We start from the raw sequence: 26,292 nt of genomic DNA on the forward strand, positions 1-26,292 counted from the left end.
AATAGAGATTCCCCACCTCCCACCAAGACCAGTTATATTTGTGAATTCCTACTCATAAAGGAGAGAAGAGATGGAATTGTAAGGTAAAAGCTGTGAAAGGAAAGGTATTTAGCAAAATTTGTTGAGGTTTTTCTTAGAGATCTGTTTTCTTTTGGTTTTCTCTGGTTTGCACGTGACAAAACCCAGTACCTTGGACAAAGAGTGGCAGGATTGTAGGTTCAGCTGAAATCAGGGGCCCCGGTCACATTAGGATTTCTTCTTTTTGTCTCTTATATTTGTTTCTCTCTGTCGAGTTCTGTCTTGCCGATTGGCTTTTTGTGCTTTGGCAGAAACTATGGCTGCTGGCAGTTCCCACTCCTCTTATTTCCAGCGGCAATAACAGAGAAGGACTGATTGGCCCAGTTTGTGTTGGGCCGATTTCTCCCTTCTCCAACTGTGGCCAAGAGGGTGGGCTTCTATGATTGGCCCTGCTGTGACTGGGAGGCTCATCCCTGGCTAGCTAGTAGTGACTGGAGGCACTGAGATCTGAAATCAGATAGCAGCTTTCATTTAAACCATGTCGTTAAGGGTTGGTAGTGGTGGGGGGAGAGGTGGAGGGGTAGGAAGGGAGGAGAAAGGGGCATTTCCCAGAAAAAATAGAAAGTATTGTTCTAGGAAGAAATAAGAGGTTTTTCCACCTGTAGTCTTTTGGGGAAAAATACCTCTTTGCTGTAATTCAGTTCACTTCAGATTCAGCAAACCAGATATCATTATTTTGTGTGAGAAAAACCAAGACTGAAAACCTTTACAATTCATTGCTTTCTATATTACTGGCTCTGTTGTAGTACCTTTTATTTATGTTGTCTCCTTTAGTCTCCATAGTCATCTGGGGTATATATTTCCATTTTAGAGAATGAGGAAGAGGTTCAGAGAGTCAAGAAGACTTATTATTGGTCACATGACTAATGAGCGACAGAGCCAGAATTCAGATCACCAGGGTTTCTGGAATGTAATCCAGTAATACTTTCCACTGTGTGATGCTTGCTTTTTGGTTAACTTCGTTCGGAAGATACATAGGGTGAATTATAACAACAGTGCTGTGTATTAAGTGCTTTGATAAAAATGAGTTATGAGTAGTATAGAATATTATGCATGAAGGGAACCTTAGGCATCATATAGTACAGTGGTTTTCAAACTTTATGACCTTCAGCCGTGGAATCCTTTCTTCAAGTTAAATGTTATATCATAGGTGGTATGTAAAATGGATAAAAGCGTAGGATCATCCCATTCTGGAGAACAGAGATCCCAGGAATGGACCATCTCTTTGAGGTCTTGAGTTCTTTGGAGGACACTTTGAATACTGTTTCCTTAGGGAAACTGAGAGCTAGACAGGGTAAATGACTTGTTCACATTCACATAATTGTATATTACAAAGCTTTAAATCTCATTCTTGTTTTCAGTTGTAAGATGAGTGACAATTTGTTGTTGTGGGGTTTTTTTAATGGAAGTATAGTGGATATAGTGTTGTGTTAGTCTCTGGTGTACAGCATAGTGATTCAGGTATACATACATTCTTTTTCATATTCTTTTTTATTATAGGTTACTACAAGATATTGAATATAGTTCCCTGTGCTATACAGTAGGACTTTTTGTTGCTTATCTATTTTATGTATAGTAATTATCTGCAAATCCCAAACTCCTAATTTATCCCTTTTCTGTTTTCCCCTTAGTAACTGTAAGTTTGATTTCTATTAGTCTGCCTCTATTTTTTAAATAAGTTCATTTGTGTCATTTTTTTAAGATTCTACATATAAGTGATATGGTATTTGTCTTTCTCTTTCTGGCTTACTTTACTTAGCATGATAATCTCTAGGTCCATCCATGTTGCTGCAAATGGCATTATTTTATTCTTTTTTATGGCTGAATAGTATTCCACTGTATACATTTACCACATCTTCTTTATCCAGTCACCTGTCAGTGGACAGTTAGGTTGCTTCCATGTCTTGGCTATTGTAAATAGTGCTGCTGTGAACATTGGGGTGCATGTGTCTTTTCAAATTAAAGTTCCCTTTGGATATGTGCCCAGGATTAGAGTTGCAGGATCATATGGTAAATCTGTTTTTAGTTTTCTAAGGAATCTAAATACTGTATTCCATAGAGGCTGCACCAAATTATACTCCCACCAACAGTGTAGGAGGGTTCCTTTTTCTCCATACCCTTTCCAGCATTTGTTTGTGGACTTTTTAATGATGGCCATTCTGACTCATGTGAGGTGATACCTCACTGTAGGTTTGATTTGTGTTTCTCTGATAAATTAGTGACACCGAGCATCTTTTCATGTGCCTGTTGACCATTTGTAAGTCTTCATTGGAGAAATGTCTGTTTAGGTCGTCTACCCATTTTTGATTTTTTGTTTGGTTTGGTTTTTGTTTTTGTTTGTTATTGAGTTGTATGAGCTGTTTGTATATTCTGGAAATTAAGCCCTTGTCAGTCACATTGTTCGGAAATATTTCTCCCATTTGATAGGTTGTCTTTTGTTTTGTTTGCAGTTTCCTTTGCTGTGCAAAAGCTTATAAGCTTAATTAGGTCCCATTTGTTATTTTTGCTCTTAATTCTGTTGCCTTGGGAGACTGCCCCAGATTTATGTTGGAGAATGTTTTGCCTATATTTTCTTCTAGAAGGTATATAAGTGTCTTGTCTTACATTTAAGTCTTTAAGCCATTTTGAATTTATTTTTGTGTATGGTGTGAGGGAGTGTTTTAACTTCACTGATGTACATGTAGCTGACCTGCTTTCCCAACACCACTTGCCAAAAAGGCATTTTTCCATTGTGTATTCTTTCCTCCTTTGTCAGAGATTAACTGACTGTAGATATGTGGGTTTATTTCTGGGCTCTATTCTGTTCCATTTATCCGTATATCTATTTTTGTGCCAGTACCATGCTGTTTTGATTACTATAGCTTTGTAGTATTGTCTGAAGTCTGGGAGGGTTATTCTTCCAGCTTCATTCTTTTTCTTCAGTATTGCTTTGGCAATTCTGGGGTTTTTGTGATTCCATATAAGTGTTAGGATTATTTGTTCTAGTTCTGTGAAAATTGTCCTGGGTAATTTGATAGACTAAATCTGTAGATTGCTTTGGGTAGTATGGACAATTTGTTGTTAATGAGAAAACCATGACGCTTACAAAAATCAGTTACAGTGAATTTAGAGTTACCCTAAATAATTTCATTCTCTAGTTTGTTGGTACTTTTACAGCATATCACATCTATGTCACAGCTTTTATTAAACATCTCTTGTGTCTAGTCCTATTTATTGAGTTGGATGACTGCATACTGTCTGGACTAGGCTAGTCTTTTGTCTGCAGAGCTTTTTACATTACATTCTTTATATACTGACTCCTCCTATAAAATACATCAAGTTCTCTATACATATTTAAATAGGAGAGTTTCAGAATTTAGATAAATGAAATTCATGGGGAGAATATTTCTACCTTGCTGATAATTAATAAATTTGATGTCTGTTGCAATTTTGATCTCTCTTCTTTTCAGTTAGAAATGTGAACATGTGGTAAATTGGGTAAAAGGAAGTTAATCTTCAGATTGGATAAAAGAAAGTTTACTTATTTTTCACATGTCCTGACTTTCTTTTTCTCTTTTTAGGAGAGTCAAGCCCTACCCGTCGAGAAGCTGTGAAGAGAAGAACTGCAGAGTATCTCATGCGAGCAGAGAGTCTCTGTAGCCTTTATGTAAAACCTCAACTTGATGATGTATCTCAGGTATGCCCTATGTTTCATTTTGTATTTTCTTCAGCTACTTTTGCTGTTTTATCTCTTGGTTTTATTTTTAACTAGAATGCTTGAGAATTTTGGTCTTTGGAATTTTATCAATAATGTTCTTACCAGTTATTGATGGAAAAAAAGCATTAAAACAAACCACCAAGAGTGGAATAAAGTGGGACTCATTTTCTCCTTCTCTTTCTCATCCCTTTGTTCCTTACTCCACCCTGAAAGTCCCTGTGTATAGAATGACAGTAATTTATACTGAATTTTATTTGAATTTTTAAAAGTTGAATTATGATCCTTCTACCATTCCTATACAATTTTATTGATTCAAAAGTAATCATTTAAACATAAGTCCCACAAGTAGCAGATATAGATCACCTAGAATTATAAAGGCATAATTCTATCAGGGGTGTTATTTGGGGCTACCCCTAGTCTTGTACTTTCTAGAAAGCAGGTGAATGTTTTAAAATTTAGATACATCATGGTTTATTACTGTTTTTATGTTTTATCTGTCTGGATTTGGCACATTTCTGGAAGAAACTTATTTTTTTCTTTGTATTAAAATAAGGGTTTTTTTTCTGATGCAACTTAAGAATCATATCTTCTAGAGAAAGGGGAAGGTATTCATTTTCTGAATTGATCTAAGAGGCAGGCAAACTTGTTCATAACTCAACTCTGTCACATGAAGGGATGAAGATTGGACAAGATACTTAATACCACCTCTTAGCTTCTACATCTGAATAATGAGGATAATAGTAATTCCTCACTAAGTTGTTGTTAGAATTAAATGAGTTTTAAAAAAATCACTCATTTATGTGGATGTGCACATACACACGTATATACAGTCAGGTGCCTACCTTTAAAAAGACCAGCCTATAAACCAAGCTGTTAAGACTAGCTTAGTAAGCTTTTAAGACGAACTTAGTAAGTTTTAGCCCTATTTTTCATCTCCCTTCATATATTGCTTTATATACTTTTCCCCACATTTTTAAATGCTTTTTATACTTTTTGAAAATTAAAAAATTCTCAAATTCTCAATTTTCTAGTTTAAAAACAGCTTATTATTTAATCTTGATTTCATTGGACTATTAAAACTTTTTTTTTCTGATTTTCTGGGCCCTTTTCATTTTCTCTGACCTTTTAAAGCATACTGTTTTCAAAACAATACTTATTAGTAAGAATTTTCATTGTTAAGTATTTGGCCATTCTTTTTAGAACAAAATAATATATTCCAACTTGAAAGTAATAGACTTTTGTTACTTGTTCTAACATAATGAATGTGTTTAAATAAGATATCTGCTGACTCATTTTCAGATTGCTAATTATTGTGATCCTCTGTATTCCGTTTGCTAATCTTTTCCTGTTTTCTGTGATTGTTGTTTTAATTATATTATTTCCTTTAATCTTCACTATTGAATTTTATCTTTTTAATTTTTAAAATTAAAAAATTAATTTTTATTGACATGTAATTGACTTGCAATAATTATATTAGTTTCAGTATTTTTATACAGAATGATGATCGTGATAAGTCTAGTTACCATCTGTTACCATATAAAGTTATTACAGTACGGTTGAGTGTATTCAATAGTACTGTGCTGACCTGTTTACTTTATAAGTGGACGTTTGTACCTCTCATCTCCTTCACCTACCTCACTCTTCCCTCACCCACTCTGCTCTGGCAACCACCAGTTTGTTCTCTGTATCTGTGAGTCTGTTTCTGTTTTGTTATGTTTATTGTTTTGTTTTTTTAGATTCCACATATAAGTAAAATCACACTATATTTGTCTTTCTCTATCTGATGTATTTTACTTAGCATGATACCTCTAGGTCCATCCATGTTTTCGTACATGGCAGGATTGCATGTTATCGTTTTTAAATGGATATTTATCTAAAGATTACTTTGAGTTCAGTTTTCTGTGGAATGTCAACCTGCCCTATGTGCAATCCTTGTGTGTATGTTCTCTATCCATTTTTGGAGACATTGATAAAAGTATTAAATAGAATGTGCCTCTGTGAACTCACTTTTTTTAGTCAGTCCATCTTATGTATATATACAGTTGATCCTTGAACAACATGGATTTCAACTTTGTGGGTCTACTTACAGGTGGGTTTTTTTCAATAGTAAATACTGCAACACTCCACCGTTCGAAGTTGGTTGAATCCATGGATGCAGGAGGAACTGTGGATACAGAGGACTGACTATAAGTTATATTTAAATTTTCAGCTGTGGGGAGGATTGCCACGACTAACCCCAGTGTTGTTCAAGGAAAAGTCAACTGTATTCTACAAGTTTTAGGGAGTCAAAATTAGCACTATTCTTTTCTATTAGTGTTAACTTTGAACATTCTACTTACACTTACTTATTCAAAGTCCCTGTTTATGCATCCCCTATTGTAGTTCCCCATAATCACTTCTATGGAGCAATAACCTATTAGGCAAATAGGTTTACCAAGCCTGCTGTATAACATTAGACTTGGAGAAAGGAACCATGAAGTGTATCAGCCAGAACTTCCCTTCCAGTTTAGCTGCTAATGAAAATAAAGCAAAAGAGACCTGCTATAGGAAAGTTGATTGTATTAGATTATGTATAAATTCAGTAAGCATCTATTAAGACTCTGTGTGTATACAACATCAAACTAGACATGCATTGGAGTTATACAAAAGATATGACACAGTCTCTGCTCTTGCAAATACTAAAACATAATCGAGGACCCAAAATATGTACATAATTGAGGAAACAAAAGTTAGAATTGTAAGAGCCGTGTAGAATAATGGGAACTTGTATCAGGAAGGGTAAAAAGCAGTACCTTGTGAATCAGGTTTGATATGCTAAGATTTTTTTCAGTTCTTAGGCAAGGAGGTTACAGAGAGTTTTTCTTGTTAGAGCAAGATGTTTTTCTTTTAGGGTAAGCATTTGCTTTTTATTTTCACTTTTGTATTTGACTCTATTAAGCCTGACCCTTATTTAGGTCAGAGACACGCTTATTTTTTTAATTTATAATTTAACTTAAATGTCTTCTAGAGGTTCTTGATTAGCTCGGTAAGTTCATTATTTCTCTTCTTTAACTGTCTTTGGGCCACAGTTTCAACCAACCCAACAAGAGGATTGATATAAATGATTTTTAACAAATCTTAAATTCTGTGCAGAGCAGATATTTTTTCTCTCTTGAATATGTGTGCAGATATTTCTTTCTAGCCTGGTTGATTAAGAAAATAAAGGAATCCTCCTTTTTGGTTTTGGAATTTTTTGTTGATTACTGTTTTTCCCTTTGGTGGGGTCTAGGTCATGGCTAACTTTAGCTGAGTTTTTTTTCTGTGATGCTTCAAGCTTTTGCTTTGTTGACTTTATTTGAGACTCATGTGGCAAATATAACAGTTCCGAGTTTCCCAGTCATTGATGATAATATCCTTTTCAAAAAAAGACAGAAAGGAGCAAAAACACTCTCCTATTCTTTCTTTTCTTCATTGCTTCATTACTAAAAGACTCCAAGGAAACTTAACGAGCAAATTTCAGAAAAAAAGGAAATGAGCCTTGTTTGAAGTAAGGGTGTAATTTTAAGTGAAGGAGATGGATTTCGTAGATGGATTTCGTTTCCTTTTTTTTTTTTTAATTGTAGATGACTTTGAATGATTTAAAAGTTAATATTAAAGGGATTTCCCTAGAAAAGATTTGGAATAGCTTTTTTGCTACTTTTACCTCTAGGAATTTAAAGCTCAAGATCAAATTTAGATAAAGACAGTAAATGATCTAAATTTAGAACATAAAAGATTGTATAGTTTCTATCATATGAATAATTTCTTATCATGCAGTTACAGGGTGTGAATGAAAATACAGTTGGCCCTCTGTACCTGTGGGTTCGACATTTGTTGATTAAACCAACTGCAGATTGAAAATATTTTGGGGAAAAAAATTCCAGAAAGTTCCAAAAAACAAAATTTGAATTTGCTGCCTGTAGGCAATGATTTACATAGCATTTACATCACATTAGGTATTATAAGTAATTTAGAGATGATTTGAAGTATATGGGAGAATGTGTGTAGTTTATATGTAAATACTACACCATGTTATATAAGGGACTTGAGCATCCATGAATTTTGGTATTCATGGGGATCCTGGAACCAATCCCCTATGTGTGCTGAGGGACAACTGTATATAGAATATGTGCCTTTCCTGAATATTTGGTAGATTTTTGAGTATAGTTGCTATAACATCAAAAACATTTTTATGTTAAGCATTTTGTTTGCTCGTGTTTTGGTATTTCGCAATTCTTCTTTAGAAAATACTTTAAAATGAATATTGTGTGACCCTTAGTGGGACATGGACGAAGCAGAGCTGGCAGTCAGGAGCATTCCAAATCAGTAATGGGACTGCATTTGAGAGGCATGCTTGAAATGTGATCTAAGAAAGACTTATTTAGGAAACTGAGTATTGAGGATTAGTAGGTTGCCAATGAAAGTCTCTGCAAACCCAAAAATCTATAGATGAAGCCCAGTTCAGAAACTAGTGTAGTTAGTTTTCAGGGTTCATTGTGTGGGTTCTTGTTACATTCTTTGTAGTACGTTCCTTTTGTCCTTGATTGCTAATTCCCTCCCAAATAATGCTGACTTACTCTCAGGTTATTTAATGATGAGTAGCTAACGCTGCTCCAGAAGTTGTTGGTGGACCAGCAGCACAGGTGAACCTGGTAGCTTCTCGGAAATGCAGAATCTTGGGCTCTACCACAGGCTGACTGAATCCAAATCTCCATTTTCACAAGGTCCGTGAGTGATGTGCATACACGTTAAAGTTGGAAAAGTACCTCACTAGCAGATTTGGTAAGAACGGAGGTAGATCTCATTTAGAAAAGGAAATAATATGAAATGAAAAGGACTGAGCAGGATAAGCAACAACCTAAAAAAACCCCCAAAACATAAACAAAGGTAAGCTTCACTTAGCCATTTAGAGAATGTAGGGCAGGAATGGTAAATAGGTTTTACTAGTTTGCTAACTAGTCCAGTGGTAGGGGCTGCCTGGAGCACCATACTGTGACTCAGAGTGTGGGATTAACAGAGATGTCTGCCATGGGTTTGAGTGTTGAGTGATATGTACTTGCCATCTTGGGTTTTGAAGGTTGTTAAGATTATTATATATTCTTGCCTCTCCTCCCTCCTCACCCTCTTGTATTTAGTTTTGGACTCCTTGCTTCTCTAGGCAACTTCTGCTATAGTAGTTAAGTGAAAATTTTACTTTTATTAAGGAAATCAGCCGTGTTGCCTAGAAATATACTGTATTCCCCCCACCCCCTGCCCCCTTAGCAATGGCTGAAGTTTCCCTAAACAATGTTACATTATTTTATAAATAAGATGTAATCCCCTTTTGTCTATTATCTAGTTTTGTCATCTTAGACAAATTGCTTAACCCTGCTGCTTTTCAGTTTTCTTATCTGAAAAAAAAAAAAAAAAAGAATGTTGGACTTGATCTCTCTCTCTTTCTGTTCTTAAAATTCTGTGGATTTATGTTTCCTTTTGCCATATGAAAAAAGGAATAGATCTATAAGGATTCTACCCTATTTAAACACTGCATATCAGAAACACAGGATTTTTTATTGATGATTTTATTTCATGATCTTTCTTTGTTCATTTCTCTGATCTTAAACTTTTATAGATGCGTAAAGTAGAAAGAGAACTTGAATGATCACTTTGCCTTTGGTCTTTCCCTGTTACAATTTCACCATTCCTGTCTTTGCAGAAGTAACCTTACTAAAACACTGTTTTCGTTGGGTTGTTTCTCATACAAAAACTTGTTTTCTGGACTCTGGAGAACATAGTCCAAACTTTTCTTCCTGGCACTCAAGGCCTGTTAAAACCATTAATATTGACCAACCTTAAACGTGTCATTTTTTCCCCCCTCTTTTCTACAATTTGAACATTTTTTCCGCAGCAGGCCAGTTTTCTTCCAATCCTATGTATAATATCCTTTTCCTAAGCTAATTCCTACATAACGTTTAAAATCCCCTTTCATTCCACTTCTTTCTGAGACCACAGTTTATCATACACTAACTAGTGACTTATATTTTTTAAAAATGTTTTATTTGTTATTTAACTTTTCACGTATTTGGCTCATCTCAAGTAAGTTGTAAGCTTTTTGAAGCTGGGGACCTTTTGATGATTGATATTCCTTTCACATATGCACACAGTGGGCACACAGTATTTTATTGAAAGGCGCAGTAGAGATTTTGTGGTTTGCTGTCTCTGCTGTTGAGGTTGCTGAAATGAACTGACAACTTTCTTTGGAAACTGAAAGATCCTATGACATGAGTGAATAAGAGGGTATAATTAGGAGACAGGGATGTTGGATGTGTTTGTCCGTATTTTCAGAGACGAATATAATGGATAAATTATCACTTAAAGCATTCTTTTTCCTCCTATAACTTTCCCTAACCATTCCTTTTACCAAAATTATAAGTCTTACTTTTCCTTGATAATAGAGTAGGGGGAGATGGATTTTTAATTATCAGAATGTGTTGTGTAGCAGAAAGACTGCAAGCAGTAGAATAAGGAGTTGCAGTCTAGTCTAGGATCTTTCACTGTTTGTTCTGACCACAGACACCCAATCAGTCTGATCTTTGCTTATCTGTAAAGTGGGGATTATAATAATAACTCCTTGTAAGTTCTACACTCAGGGCAGGGTGAGGGTTCTACACTCAGGGCAGGGTGAGGGATGAAGATGAAATAATATAAAGATGGAAGAGATATTTCTGTTATATGGCTATTAAAATACCCTGCTAAATATTTTTATATCCTTAAATATATCCTTATATCCTTGGATTTTAAACTTTTAGGGAGGCAGAGATGTGCTTGTGTTTTATGTCATCTAGCTCAGCACCTAATAAAGTGAGATATTAAAAATGTATTCCTAAACCATTTTAAAATTTATTTATGTATTTATTTTATGATATCATACTTTTAAATTGAAGTATAGTTGATGTGCAATATGATATATTACAGATATACAGTATAGTGATTCACAAATTTTTAAAGGTTATACTCCATTTATAGTTATTGTAAAATACTGGCTGTATTCCCCATGCCGTACAGTACATCTTTGTAGCTTACTTTATACCTGATGGTTTGTACCTCTTAATCCTCCACCTCCACCTTGTCCCTCCCCCTTCCCTCTCCGCACTGGTAACCACTAGCTCCTTCTCCACATCTGTGAGTCTGTCTCTTTTCTGTTATATTCACTAGTTTGTTGTATTTTTTTAGATTCCACATGTAAGTGATACCTTACAGTATTTGTGTTAAAAAGATATTTTTGAAATATATCCTAGAGGTATAAATTAAGTAGATTTAAAAAGATTATTATCCTGTCCAGTTGCCACTGTCACCAGCACTTTCAATTGTATTTTAAAAAACAAAAAATTGTTGTCTTCTTTTAAAAAAAATTAAACACTACCTCTTCATACATTTTGAAGTTAATATTTGCTTGCTAAACCCAAAAACACACAAAAAATTTGTCTTTGCAAGCTGCCTCCTCTCTTCTTCCTTCTCTTTTCTGCTCTTCCCCCTTCCTTCCAACCAATATTCTAACTGTGACTATAAAGGTGAATATGGCATATTTCCTGTTCTCAAGGAGAGCTGCTTGTCCAGTCATGTTGCTCTGCAGTAGGACTTGAAGTATCAAAAATGGTAACTCAGTAACTCTGAATCATGACATTTGGTTAACCAGGATATTTACGGTCTACTCATGGGGGGAACAATGTGTCCTATATTTTCTAATAGATTTTTGGCAACAAAAGGGTCTGCTTTGAGGATATAATAAAGCTTTGTGTGTCCTGTCATCCTTTTCAGCACCTGCATTTTAATATAAGGATTAATAAAGCGTTGCTTTCTGGTTGTAAATGCCAAATAGAGAGGTCTTTGGAGTTTATCTAGTCTATTGTCTTGCTTTCCTGGTAGGGAAAAACTAAGACCAGTGGATGGGAGTTAGGATTATTCTTTTATTTATTGAAATATACCTTATAGATTCACTGATTTTTTTTGTTTTGGACTTTTTTGTTGATAACAGACTAAGTTTTCCACATCACAGATGCTCAAATATTAAATAATATTGTTTCTCCTATAAATCATCTGTTTTGTAGGCTTAAACAATCTCATTTATAAGAATTATTGGTTATAGGGTAGACTTTCTTAATTTTTCCACTGTAATTGGCAGTTTTGGTTGAACTTGAATCTGCCAATCCCTCTTAAAATACGTAGTATATATTTATAAGTAACATTAAAGGATTATGATGAGAGAAAATGACTAATCTTCTCTCCCTCCCAGGGTTTATCTGTTGTTGCATTGTTTTTTAGTCCCCCAATTCTAAATTATTCTTGAGCCCTCTGGGGTAAATAAAAGGCTCTGATTGATTGTTGGCTCAGTTATCCATTTGTTACAAAGTTTCATTATAGTTATATAGTTCTGAATTGAATTATTGTTTTAGAAACTATATCAGCTCATTAATATTTCTTTTTAAAAATTTTGTTTTCATTGTCATCATGATTTATTTACTTGCAACTTTTTTCTTGCTTTTTCTTTTTGATTTTCTTCATTTTTGATTTTATTATTTTTTTTTATTTTACATTACAGACAAACAGAAACTTCCTCCTTTCATCTTTCCAGTCTCTGATTTATGATAAATTTAGTTTCCTTTGGCCTGGCATTTGCTTCAGCAGGCAGTCTTCCTTCAAGTACCTCCCTGATTGATGTATAATCTTTTGATATCTTCCATTAGCCTCCAGGATCACTAAGTTCAAGGCCCCTTTGGAACCTAAGGAGCCCTGCCGAGGAGCTGAAGGCCTTCAGAGTCCTTGGGGTGATTGACAAGGTAATTCTTCAGTGTCTCTTCAAGAGTTCAGTCATAAATTGACTACATGCTGACATTATGTCTTTGAAGCTTTGGATCTTAAGGATATGAAACAAAAGGAGAAAATGACTCAAATGCATCTGCACTTTAAAATAACAAAAGCAGAAGGGAAAAAGCTTTTATCTAAGCAATTCATGTAAGGTCATGCAAAATATATTTGTGCTAAAGGAGAAGGTTCTTATTTGTTGGCATTCAGTCTAGTAAGGGGTTTGGTTTTCTAAACCTGTTATAGCAGAGTAGAGATGCACTTTGTGTTATAAAAACTTGTGAGTTAATGGTTGTTCAGCGTTAACTGCTATAGTCAGTCTGCTGGTCAAAAAGACAAATGGCATTCCCCCAATACCTGAACACCTACTGTGTATCAGACCATGTATTATTTCCTGAACACCTACTGTGTATCAGACCATATATTATTTCCTGAACACCTACTGTGTATCAGACCATATATTACGGATTTTATATAAAACAATTTATTACTCCCTCTCCAGCCCTGTTGTTTGCATCTTGGTGGGAAAGTGATGTTTGGAACAGGCTAAGTAACTTGCCCAGAAGTCACATGGCTATTTAGGGTAGTACTGGAATGCAGACTTAGATCTTCGTGACACCAAAAGCTTTGCTTTTTCTTATGCACTAAACCCTCCTTTACACACACACATTTTAATATTTGGAATAAAAATACTATGCTAACAGAGATATCTGCCATTTAGTATCCCCAAATTTGATGACATCTCAGATGTGCAAAACATTAACAATACTGGGCCTGTCAGAAAGTTTACAAATGTAATTTTAAAACTGTATGCCATAAATCATGTTTTAAATATATTTGATGAACTACCACTTTACCTTTCAAAGTAAAATAAAGTACTTTATTTAATATTAGGCACAAATTAACTTAGATCTTTTTTATATTAACTGTCTTTTATGAAACACCTCAGTGTTCATTTATAACTTGATGTTCATTGAATGCTTCATGTGTTCTAAAGTATGTGGGTGATTTCATGCTAAAATCGAACAATATGCAGTATATTTCAGGTAACTTGGACAGTAACTAATACTTTGAGTTATTCCAAAGGGAACATTAGGTTGGATGTTACATGAAGTTGTCAGGGTCTCACTAAATTCTTACAAGTATCATTTTTCTCAAATAAAATTATATGACTGAATTTTGAACCTAAAAAATTCTAAGCAGTAGGTCTTTTGAGCCTGAAGTACTTCCTTAACCATGATTTCCCTAACTTTTTCAGTTTTGAGAACGTTATTTTTGAGAATACAGACATGCAAAATAGCAATTAAATAGTTCTTGGATAATTAAAGATTCTTAGATTTTTGTGGAGGCAAATAGCTTTTTTTGATGTACAACATCTGCTCCCTCTCTTAGATCTGTTTATTTTGACAAAGTGTGACCTTTTCATTGCTCTGCTGTAATCATGAGGAGGTCACCTTCAAGTCCTGGTAATAACTGTGAGTCTCACAGGTTTATCCAAATAAGGACGTTGACAGTGGATGAATTCCTAAATTCTGTGCTGAGGCATAATTCATTACTATCTTTTGTTCTGCTAACCTGGAAATATGTTGGTGTTAATAAGGAAGTATTTAACTTTTCTAAGTAGAGGTAAGGAAATACGTATTTTGGGATTAATAAGCTTTGCAAATAATCTTTTAAAATTTGGAACACAGTCTCTGCTTTGTAAAAACATAAATAGGTAGATTTTTAAAAATTTGAATTGCTTTTTAAAGATAAATTCCTTCCCACTGTAATGAGGAATACCTAAAATTTGGGATTTAGAAACTTGAAGTTTACAAGAGAAGTATAAAAATTCAAATGGCTGGAAAATACACTGGATACATTAATCTAGCTTGTGCTAAACACAGCTTCTCTGATTCTCTTTCATTACAATATTGTTCTTTATGAGTTGTTTTGAATGTTATTTAATAACTTTGGAAAATCAAATTTCCCTAGGAATAGAATTTTACAGACTTTTATATAGAAAGTAAATGAAGCAGATTTGTTCATTAATATCTAAACTGTAAGCTCCATGAAAATAAGATTGTGTTTTTCTTGTTCACGCCTACAATCTTTGCACCTAGAATCATACCTGGCACATAATGAGCTCAATAAGTATTTGTCAAATGAATGAAATTGAGATTTAAATAACTTTAAATATATCATATGTAGAGTGACACCTACTGGTATAATGTGAGACTGTTACCTAGTATCATGGTTCAAGACACTCAGATACCTGTCTTTGCCCAGAGGAACAGAAATTCCATAGCTGTATCTTTGTCTAGAATTTAGAGGGAAACAAGTGACTTTCTATTCTTTAATTGGAATTAGAAAATCTCTCTCTCTCTCTCTCTCTCTCCCTCTCTCCCTCTCTCCCTCTCTCCCTCTCTCCTCTCTCTCTCTCTCTCTCTCTCTCTCTCTCTCTCTCTCTCTCTATATATATATATATATATATATATATATATATATATATATATATGCAACAAGGAATTTACGCTCTCAATGAGCTGGTATGTGTTCAGAAGCAGGAAAGATAGTGAAGGCCCTCAAAATCAAATCATGCAAAGAAGAGCTGAAAAATGAGGGATGGTTAAGCTGATGAAAAACATGTATGGTCTTCATATTTTTGAGGGCTGTTCAGAATAGAGTGAAGATACAGTGATTTGTTCAGGTCTTGAGGGTAGAAGGGGCTATTAAGTATGCCAGAGCAACAGATGCAAACTAGGACATCTTAGACAAACTACAGTATCTGGTTTTCCTGGGAGAAAGGTAGTGAGGGATAAGTCTTGCTTGTTCATTTTCCCCAGTGGATACAGCTGGAACTGAATGAGTACAAGTTTTCAAAATTTTGGCAAATGATTAGAGATGCCTTTCAAGAATTAAGATTGACAAAGATGGGTTGGATTCCTTCATATCTTACTTGTTTCTTGATGTTAGAGAAAGCCCGAAGGATCATTGATTAGGCTGTTGCACAAGGAATTGAAGCACTGGATGGATTTTTATGCTAGATTTCTCTTAGCCCTCAGACTCATTTACACATAGTCTTCATGTACTAATTACAAGGGAAAGTAGAAATTAGTGGAAATACCATACTCGGATAAGAAGGATGGATTGCTCCTGTTTTCATATAAGCTTGTGCATGTGTGCATGCAAACTTTTGTGTTTGTGTGTATGATGTATGAATATATAGGGTGTGTATAAGTTTGTGTGTAGAAGAATTGTTTTATATATAGGTGATTTGCAGTTGAATTAGAAGTCTGGATTGGTAGTTTGACTGGTAATAGGATGCCCAGGGGCTGGGAGAGTTTCTGAGAAAGTTCACTGTTATATAGCTTATCTACAAAAAAGAATAAAGGAGTCCACAGTCGAGTAAATAGTAATGCAGTAATGTCAGTTTTCTGGTCTTGATACTGTGCCACAGCTATATAAGATGTCACCATTGGGAGAGGCTGGGTGAAGGATGCATGAGACTCTGCTATTTTTATAGATTTTCTTGTGAATTTAAAAAAGAGCCAAAAAAAAAAAAAAAAAGTCTAGGAGAAGCACTGACTAGAACACCAGAGGGAAAATACCAACATATGATCGCTTCATGTCCAGTTATCTTCTGATTTGTGTGTAGCCTGAGGGTCATTCTTGCATGTGTGTGTGTGTATGGTGTTTACAGGGTTAGCCAATGAAGAAGGTATGGCTGGACTGCCCGAATACATTGCCCCTCCTTGAAAAACAACTTAAGTAGGATGCTTTATAAGTCACTGTTATAAGAGATGCCACATACTTTGTAAACCTGAAACTATTTATTACGTCACATGCCTTGGCAGTTTGTAATTGAGATAGCTTCCCAGCTTTATCTGATGCTTGCTAGGCAGAGTTCTTGGGCTGGCTTGCTATTGGAAAAATGTAGGAGTTTCTATTCTATACCTAAAATATGATTAAGAAAAATCTGTGAAGATTGTTCAAATTGAGTAGCTGTTGAGAGATTGGTACTTACTTTTTTAAGGTTCTTAAGTAATATCCTCTATGATGATATGTGGAAAAACTGTCTTCATTGGCAACACAGACGCATCGGTGTTTGGGTTTCTACTCATTGAGGGAACATTGAGTTGAATTGAATTAATAGGAATTTGTTCTTTACCTAAACATTGTGGTAAAAATATTACCTACTATCTTTAATGATATCAAATTACAGATGTTGGAGTTTTGCTTCTGGAAGAATGGTATTGATGTCCTGTTCTCTATTCTGTCTATGAAGTACAAATAAAACTCTGGGCATTATATAGAAAATGAACATAAGAAAACTCTGAAAAGTGGAGAGTAGAAGGAAGACTGGCTAGTGACCCTGGGACCCAATGGTCTACATAGTGGTGAATTCCCTGAATTTTCTTTTGCCTCTCATATTTCAGATAGGATGTTGGAGAAAGGGGCAACTTGGAAAAGCTAACAAGCACAGACAAAACAAACAAGCCAACCTAAGAAAAGCCTGCTCTTTCCAGCCAAAGGACTAGGAAAGGGGGCAGCTTAACAAGACAGAAAACATTTAGATAGTAACCACTCTACTCCAGCCAAACATTACAGAAAAACTTTGGCCCTGTCTTACTACTGCTAGCACAGGCCATGTGAGGCTCCAATACTTCCATCCTTGCAAGTCTGAGATGAGGTGCTACATTCCCCCTGTGGCTATGATGTCAGAAATGGCCAAGTGAGGATCTGGGACTTGTATCGTGCTGGGTAGAAATGGGACATGTCATTGAGAACACCTGGGGAGCTGGGCTTTTAGCCCCACCTGGTGGTAAAGAGGCTTCTTATTCTTTCCCCACTGGGGTAGTTCATAGGAGGGCTTGTGGAGACAGGATATGACCGCTACTCAGTGGTAATGAAGCAACCCCCATGTGGTGTCATTGAGGGCCACATGAAGAGCAGTAATATCGTACCTCTGTCCTTCCTAGCCAAGGTGATATTAGCAGGGACCTGAACTCCTACACCACCAGTAACTCTCCCCCGCCCCAGGTGTCAGTGAAGGCCAAATGGGGAACCTGAATTTTCACCCCCTACCTAGAAGTAACAAACCAGTTATCCCTTTCCTCATCAGAATGATGTTCTAAAATAAAAACATCAAGTAAGATGGAGAGTCTCATGATACCCAAAATATGTAGGTTTCTATAGAAAATCATTGAGAAAAGACAATTAACTGATACCAATACGGAGATGACACAAATGTTCGAATTATCTGATAAGGATTTTAAAAGGGCCATCATAAAAATGCTTCAGTGAACAATTGCAAACATGTATGAAACAAACAAAAATATAAAGTCTCAGCAGAGAAATAGAAGATATAAAGAAAAACCAAATAGAAATTTTAGAATTGAAAAGCACAGTAGTAGAGAGAGGGGGAAAAAAACTCCTAAATGTGCTCAATAGCATAATGGATAGGACAGAGAAAATAGTGAAATTTAAAGATGGAACAACAGAAACTAAATAATATGAATAGAGTGAAAATAGACTGGGAAAAAAATGAACAGAGACTCAGGAACCTCTGAGGCTAAATGAAAAGATCTGACATTCATGTCAATGTGGTCACAGATGAAGAGGAGAAAGAGGGTTGAGCTGGAAAGTATTTGAAGAAATAATGGCTAGATGTAAACCTACAGATTGAAGAAGCTGAGTGAATCTCAGACAGGATAAATGCAAAGAAATCCAGAGCGAGGCACATCATGTCTAAAAACTATAGACAGATATTTGAAAGCAGTGTGAGGAAATAGCACTTTGCCTATAGAGGAAGAGCAGTTCAAATGACAGTGGGTTTCTCATCAGAAACCATCAAGGCCATAAGGATGTGGCACCACATTCGTAAGTGCTGAAAGAAAAAAACTGTCAACCCATTTTCTATATCCTGTGAAAATATCCTTAAAGAATGAAGAGGAAGTCAAGCCAATTACAAAGGGAAATCAAACCAATCACAGATGAAGAAATATGTCACTGGCTAATTTACTCTAAAGTTAAATAAGTGCTCTAAACAGAAAGGAAATAATAAAAGCAGGAATCTTAGAACACTAGGAAGGAAGAAAGAACAATGAAAAGAGTGGAAAATGAGTAGACACTTTCCTTTTCCTCCTGAGTATTCTAAATTGTTTTATGGTTGAACAAAAACTGTACTGTCTGATGTAGTTCTAAATGTATATACAGAAAATATTTAAGACAACTAAATTATAAATGAAGGAACGTAAAGGGACATAGAGAGATATAAAGTTTCTACACTTTCTACTGCCCTTCTCCAATAACCATTTCTTAGTTATTTCAAGACAGTGTGTTGCCTTTCCAATTGGTCTTGTTTCTATGTTTGTTTCTTTTAGTTTTATTTTGCTGAAATTTGGCCTAAATTTCAGTCTGTTGAAATGTCTTTGGGCCTTCCTTGTACAGGTTTTTAGTTTTTCTTAGGGTTAATAAATTGCTTCATTCTCCCTCCCCTAATTTGCTAATTTTTTTCTATGTCCCTATCATTATTACTAAACGCTCCGATAAAACTTTAGAACATCTCAGTACAGTCAGACACCCCAGACAGTCCATCAGATCAGGGGTTTTCTCAGAGCCTTCTTTCTTGGATTCCTTCATTGTTCTGCTCCAGTCTGGATCGGTGTGTTCTCTTGGCCTTCTGAATAGCGTCTCTCTTCACACTTCCACTTCCTGTTATTCTGGGAATTCCCTTCATCCGTCTTCTATATTTCATTCCAATTCCTGACCTTTTTTTTTTTTCCTTCCTCCCTCTCTCTCACTGGAGACCTATAGAGCCTTCTCTCTGTCCTTTTTATTCTAAAATTTCACATATGTTTTGGTGGGACTTTTTTTCACTTGTTGAGCTCGGCATTTGGTGACCTTCAGTTTGGGTAATAATCCAGATGCTGTGTTAGGAGGCCTAATAAATGTCAGGGTTTGTATGCTTTATCTTTTAGGGCAGTTGGTTTCCTTAGAAAAGAACCTTAATAGTCTCTTACCAAGGAATCTAGTATTAGACAAACAGCATTCTGGGAGCCTTGTGGTTGAAGGGGGCCTGATGCTCACCTAATGCCCCCATTGTCAGTGCCACTCCTCAGTCCCACCTTTAGCTGTAGTGTCTATCTGATTCATTCAGACAGCGAACCTCTAGTCTTCCACCTGGAGGAGACGGACCTCTGCCTGGCTGGCTATGTGACTACATAGTGTATAGGCTTTTGCGCTGTCCTTCCGTTTTCAGAAGAAACCTGACACCTCTCATTTCTGGAGTTTTGCAGTAAGAATTGGCTTGCTTTTTACTGATATTTCCACTTGTAGACAGTTAGTATCTGTTTTCTGTCTTCTAAGATCTGCCACCTTTTCTCATCTCCCCTTGTTTCCTCTGTAGTCATCAATGTATAGCTTTAAACATTTCTTTACGGTTATTTGCTGTGGTTTCTATAGAGGATAGTGATCTGTATTTCAGAGAATGTAAAACTTAACACATTATTTAGTCCTCTCAGCTTCATGGCATGCACAATTTTGATCAGCATGTCTTTGTTGACCTTTTTCAGGTTGTTAACGAATGTTTTTCAACAAAAAAGGACGAAAGAGTCCTGTAGGTGACATATAGCTAGAATAATCATTTCAGGTTGACTCGGTCCCTTCCAGGTACTGCTGGTTACATCTAACCTATCTTTCCTTCAACTGTTTCAAACTAAAATTTAGGCATTCTAAGTATTTTCTTTATCCCCCCTTTAAGATACACTGTTATTTGCCTCTGGTCTAATTTTCCTCCAGTTCTTTGCCAACACTGCTGCCAGAATAATTCATAAAACTGATGCTTTAGAAAAGTGGTTTTTTTTAAAACTAATAACTCTCTTGTTTAAAAGCCTTTAATACTTTCATATAGTTTTTAAGATAATGTTCAGACTTCTTAGCTATACAGAGACCTCTCCCCAGACCACCTCAAGAGGCTCTCTTGGCTACAGCCCTGTTAACTTATAAGGTACAAAAAGCTCCATGTTTTACACATGATGTACCCCCTACCTGGAGTGACTTTTTCTTTCCTTCCTCACTTAATTTTGTCTCATTCTTAATTGTTGTCTTCTCTTGGAAGGCTCCTTGCTTACCTCTGCTATCTGATTTAAATATTTTTTGCTGTGTCCTTTTATTGCCTTGAACATACCTGTCATAGCATTCATCCATATTGTGTGGTAGTTTTTGATATTATTTCTATGCTTCCTCCAACAAGCCTTCATATGCTTCAAATACCAAGTATTTTTCTTCTTCTTTCCCCAAAATGAACATGTTAAAATATTTTGGTTCAGTGTTTATTGATGTGTATTAAACAGAAAAGATAGTCTAAATCCTGTGCAGAAGATATGTGTCTTCAGAGAATAAACCTGTATAACATGTCAAACACCAGCTTAGTGGCTATGTCTTACTTAATTTTGTAGTTTTGGTATTTAGCGTAGTGACTTAGAAGCAGCCGATACTCAATATATATGTGTTGGAAAAAATGAATGAGTGAGTGAATGATACCTCTCTACTTATGTTATCTTACAAGAGGTAGGGACCATTTATGCTTTTTTTAAACTTCATTTATTTATTTTACAATATCATATTTTAAAAATTGAAGTATAGTTGATGTACAATATTATATGTTACAGGTATACAGTATCGTGATTCACAATTTCTAAAGGTTATACTCCATTTATAGGTATTATAAAATATTGGTTGTATTCCCCATGTTGTACAATATGTTCCTGTAGCTTAGTTTATACCTGATAGTTTGTAGCTCTTAACCCTCCACCTCCATCTTGCCCCTCCCCTTTCCCTCCCCCCACTGGTAATCACTAGCTCCTTCTCTACGTCTGTGAGTCATGTTTCTTTTCTGTTATATTCACTAGTTTGTTGTAATTTTTTAAAATCCCACATGTAAGTGATATCTTACAGTATTTGTCTTTCTCTGACTTACTTCACTTAGCATAATGCCCTCCAAGTAGGGACCATTTATTCTAATTGGCCTGCCTCCTCACCATTTTTTTCCATGTCTTTTCCATTTCTGTTTTCTCATTCAGTCGTTCATTCATTCAGCAAAGATTTGTTGAGCTCCTGCTGTATGTCCAAGTATGATATTAACCACTGGAGACATGATGGTGAATAAAACAGCTAGTCTCTACCCTCTCAGAGTTCGTAGTTCAGTGGGAAATGATAGTTACAATACAGTTTGAAACTGCTTTGGGTGAAGGAAGTACACTGGAGTATTGTGAGAACATACAGGAGAAAATACTGTGAGAACATACAGGAAGTACCCCAGGGTATTGTGAGAACGTATAGGAGGTACCTAGCTTGGATCTCTCCAGAGGCTTCTTAGAGTAAGCAAAGCAAAGACATGAGGAAGGAGTAGGATTTTGCTCACAGAGGAGTATTTCAGGCCAAATGAATACAAAATACAGGGGTAGAGGAGACTCAGGACTTTCTCTTTAGCTTCTTCAACTCTTAGAATTCTTCCTTCTTTTTTCCTTCCTGCCCACCTATACTTAGTCCGTTCTTCAAGACTTAGCTGAAAGCTTACCTCCTCCATAACTCTCATCTTCATCTTTCCTGTCTTTGAATTTAGCTTAGCATTCAGTTGTGTATCATTTTCGCTTGTAGGCCCTTAATTGCCTTAAATATATTGTTAACCTATCCTAGAGGGGAGAAACCATATCTTATCCCTCTTTATTTTCTTTGATAATGCCTAACTAAATACAATGCTGTCCACGTAGTAAGGATTCAGTGAATGCTTGCTAAATAGCTATAAATGGGACAAAAAGAGATAATACATGTGTTTTAAGATTTCAAATACTCTGTGAGTCTGCACCTCAAAATAATACTACACCTTCAGGATCAGAGCAAGAGGGTAGTTTGAACTGAAAACTGTCAGAACATTCATCCTCCTGCCCTTCCATCTTCTGTTGCAGAATACACCTGTAGCTTGTTGGCAGGGAAGTTACTGCAGTAAGTAAAACTGTCCATTTGAGAATGAGTGTTGTTTCTTTGGGTTTCGTATGCGCTTTAAAATATTTTGGAATTTTTTTAGAACATGAATACATTGTATTCTTATACTAAATAAAATTTCTGGGTCATATTAGAACATTGTTAAATTTTAATCAATACCAGAAGTTCAACTCCATCTCTACAAAAGTGTAAAACTCATTTAAAACACTTAAAAATAATAACATTTAAGGCTTTCTTGCCCTTAAAGCATTTTCTTGCGACTTGGCATCAGGCTGTCTCTGACATCGGCAACTTAGTTGGATACGTATTGATTGACATGAAGATGCAGCCTGTGCGTCCATCCTTTATCGTTATAAGATAGCAAAGACTGAGTACACACTGTATCAGTTTTGAACACTATAGAAAAAATATGTGGACATATTAGCTGCTTTTTAGGGACTGATTTATGGAGCACATTTAGTAGCAGAATGAAAATATTAAATCAGAGTATGAATGGACATAGTTTATGTCAGCACTGGAGTATTAATTGTTTCTAGCAAATGCAAATAAGAAGGATCTAAAGCTAAATACAACAGACTATACTTTTAATGCAATTAATTTTCATCGAAATTTAAGTGTCAAGTTATCCCAAGTGAACTTCAGAATTCAAACCAAAGAAACAGAATAAATGGTTTCATTATGGAATTGAATGACATGAGCTGAATTTGGGCTTATAAACCCAGAACTTCAGAGTTTTAACCTCTCTTTAGCATAATCTCTTTGTGGCCTTGGGCAAGTTGCTTCGCAAAAACAGAAAACAATCAAAATGAGAATGACAAAGGTGTAGAGATCTAGCTTTTAAATCATTTGCATCTGAGAAAAGCTTCCTAAGTGGATGTTTTTTCTAGCTCTTCAGCATTTGTTTTAAACCCAATTTCTCTCTTTTGTATTCTGCCTTTTGCTATATTTATATCCTGTTTTCTTACAAAGACACACCATATCCTTTGGAAGCAGGTTTTATGAGGTAATAGATGTATAGGCCTAGGATTTTAAAAATTATACAAAATAAAACATTTTTCATATATATAAAAAAGTCATTTTGTGATAGCTTTATTATTCAGTAAATCATTAACCTCACATCTTAGTTTGAGACGTTCTTGAAGAATGGCTCACTTTCGTTGACATTGGACTAACAGGAATATGAGAGATTTAAAATGCATATTTGTGGTTGAAATAATTACTCCCTGGATTATTTTCTGGAGAATCATATGTATTTTGCATTGCTCTAAGGCAGGACCATACTTAGCTATTTGCCTAAGGATGAATAATCCGAGTTTGGCCAGGTGGCTTTAAGATGGGATGTAGACAAACATTTTTAAAGTCCTTTTGATTGTTTCTGATCCTGATATTAGTCTGTCACAGAAAACAAACTTTGCCAAGCATATTTCAGTGTCCCTTGGAGGAATGAAACAATGTAAAAATGAATGGCCTTTGAATTTTGAGAAACTTACTTGTATTTGCAGATCTGTTTTAGCACCACCAAAATGTGATTCTTCTTTTTTTTTTTTTTGATATTATGATTCATAATATATTCATAACATATCTAAGAAGATAAAGTTATTTTGGTAGCATTTATTCTACTTTTAGCTATCACAACGACAAACTGTGATCCTTTAAAAAATCATCATGATTATTATTGAAGTTACTAAGTATACAAAGGCATGAATTGTGTTCATGTGGGGCACACACACACAAGACAGTATTGTATTCAGTTATAGAAACCATAGATAGTTGTACTCAACAGGTTGTGTTCAATTTAAAAAGAGGGCAGGACAAATGGGCTTCATTATGACAGTTCTTATATGAATGCTTAATAATGCCCTAGTTTTAAATTAACTTATAATTCATTCCCTGTTGGAAGCTTTGAAGAATTTTTAAAAATCTGGATTAAAATTAGAATTAATGCAAACTAAATGCATTTGTAGCCATTTTAAAACCAAGAACTAAAAGCTGCTTTATATATTCTAAAAATATTTTCCCTATTGATTTTTTTCTAGCTACATTTAAGATACCAAAAAAAAAAAAAAAACAAACAAACCAAAAACCCAACCCAGAAATCAAAGATGATGTATAAGAAAATTTCATATTAGTGAATTTCTCTTTAGATGAATATATGCCATTTAGTCTATGTTATAATTGAATATAGCCAGGTTCTTGAGATTCTTTGTTTTTAGTAGTTTAAAAGATACCACAGTATTTTGTTTTTATATGAGGTCTTGTGGTGAATGTAATCATTACCTTAAATAAATGACATTTCTGAGTAGCCAGAAATCAGTGTTTTTAATATTTTGTGGATTTTTATAAAACCTCATCTCAGAGTACATTTACCTTGGGTAACATTTGGATTGTGTATAATGATACCCAGAAAACAAACCTTTCAAAGCAAAGTGTCTTATTTTATGACTGTATGAAAAATATGTATACCTTTGCTATCATTCACTGACCAGTACACCTTCAGTTTTATATCTCATTTTATTGTATGCTTGCTTTAAATAAAATTATAGGGGATTTAAAAAATGACTAGGCCCCCCTCCTTTTTTTTTCAAAGGAAAAATCATCATGTTTACTTAATTTATTTAAGTAAATCCCATTAAAGATGGTATTTCTCTTGTCTTTTTGTTCAGCCATTAGAGTCCCTTGTGACCTTGGGTACGTGTTCTAAGAGGTCACTGATCGTTCATGATGTTCTGAATTTTCTGGTAGCTTGCCCATTGCCTGCCTCTGGGTTCGTCATCGCCCTTATGCTGACTTAGGCAGTATTCCTTCAGTCTCTTATCTCCAGGCTTTGATGCATATGTTCTGAAGGTGGCCACAGTGACTTTGGGTAGCAGCAGATGGTAAACCTTCAGGCTGCCACCGGCTATACTGGTGTTAAGTTGGAAAGTTAACGTTTGATGAAGAATCAGTAGTGCATATGAAAGAGCTTTCACTGCTGAAGTATCTTTTAATTAAAAAATTAGCATACTCAAACCTTTGCAAATGTCTGAGCATTTAAAGAAATCTAAAATTAGTTGTTTTCTTATAGAAAAATCAGTTATTTGCCGCTTAGTTTTGTGTTCTGTGCTCCTCCTAATGTGGTTCTTTCGCCCCATATCCCAGCCCCAATTTGCTGGTAAGTTAAGGTGGATAAGAGAATTAGGTAAACTGAAATAAGGGATGTTTCTAGGAGTTAAATGTATTTGGATAAACATTTAAAGTATATTTTGAATTATGGTATTTTGGACTTTAATAACTGGAAAGAAAAGTGGATCTTGAGTACTACCTTCATACAGTTGAATCCTAGCAGATTAGTTCTGTTGTTTCCTGTCTTTGAAGATATTTCTAGGTTATATAGAAGCCTAAAGAACTCAGCCTGCTTCAAAAAGATATTTCACCTTGCTCTAAGTTGGCCAGTGATTTTTTGGCTTGGCCGTTGATCCACAAAACAATACTCTTTGGATTGTCTGCTCACTTGTTGGAAGTTCTAGCACAAATAAAACACTAATAAGACTCCAAAGAATTTTTTTCTGTTCCCCTTAAATTATAGGGTTACCTTTTATGCTTTGCTGAAAATAGATCCTTGAAAGTTCTAAATGAAAATATCCTTTAGGATAGCGTTATAAGTATCTATGGCATTATTTTACTCTTCATAC

At 35.2% G+C, this 26,292-nt stretch overlaps 1 protein-coding gene across 5 annotated transcripts in view; it reads left to right on the forward strand.

Moving 5' to 3' along the window:
* Positions 1–26,292, forward strand: part of RPS6KC1 (ribosomal protein S6 kinase C1) — a 141,619-nt gene that overhangs the window by 70,884 nt on the left and 44,443 nt on the right. For all 5 annotated transcript variants that reach the window (XM_010992111.3, XM_031438588.2, XM_064477179.1 and 2 more), the window contains 2 exons: positions 3,639–3,754; positions 12,517–12,609. In XM_010992111.3, the coding sequence (XP_010990413.3) occupies positions 3,639–3,754; positions 12,517–12,609 (209 nt within the window). The remainder of the gene's footprint in view (positions 1–3,638; positions 3,755–12,516; positions 12,610–26,292) is intronic.

This window comes from Camelus dromedarius, chromosome 21 (genome assembly GCF_036321535.1).
Source record: "Camelus dromedarius isolate mCamDro1 chromosome 21, mCamDro1.pat, whole genome shotgun sequence".
In the NCBI taxonomy this organism is placed as follows: Eukaryota; Metazoa; Chordata; class Mammalia; order Artiodactyla; family Camelidae; genus Camelus; species Camelus dromedarius.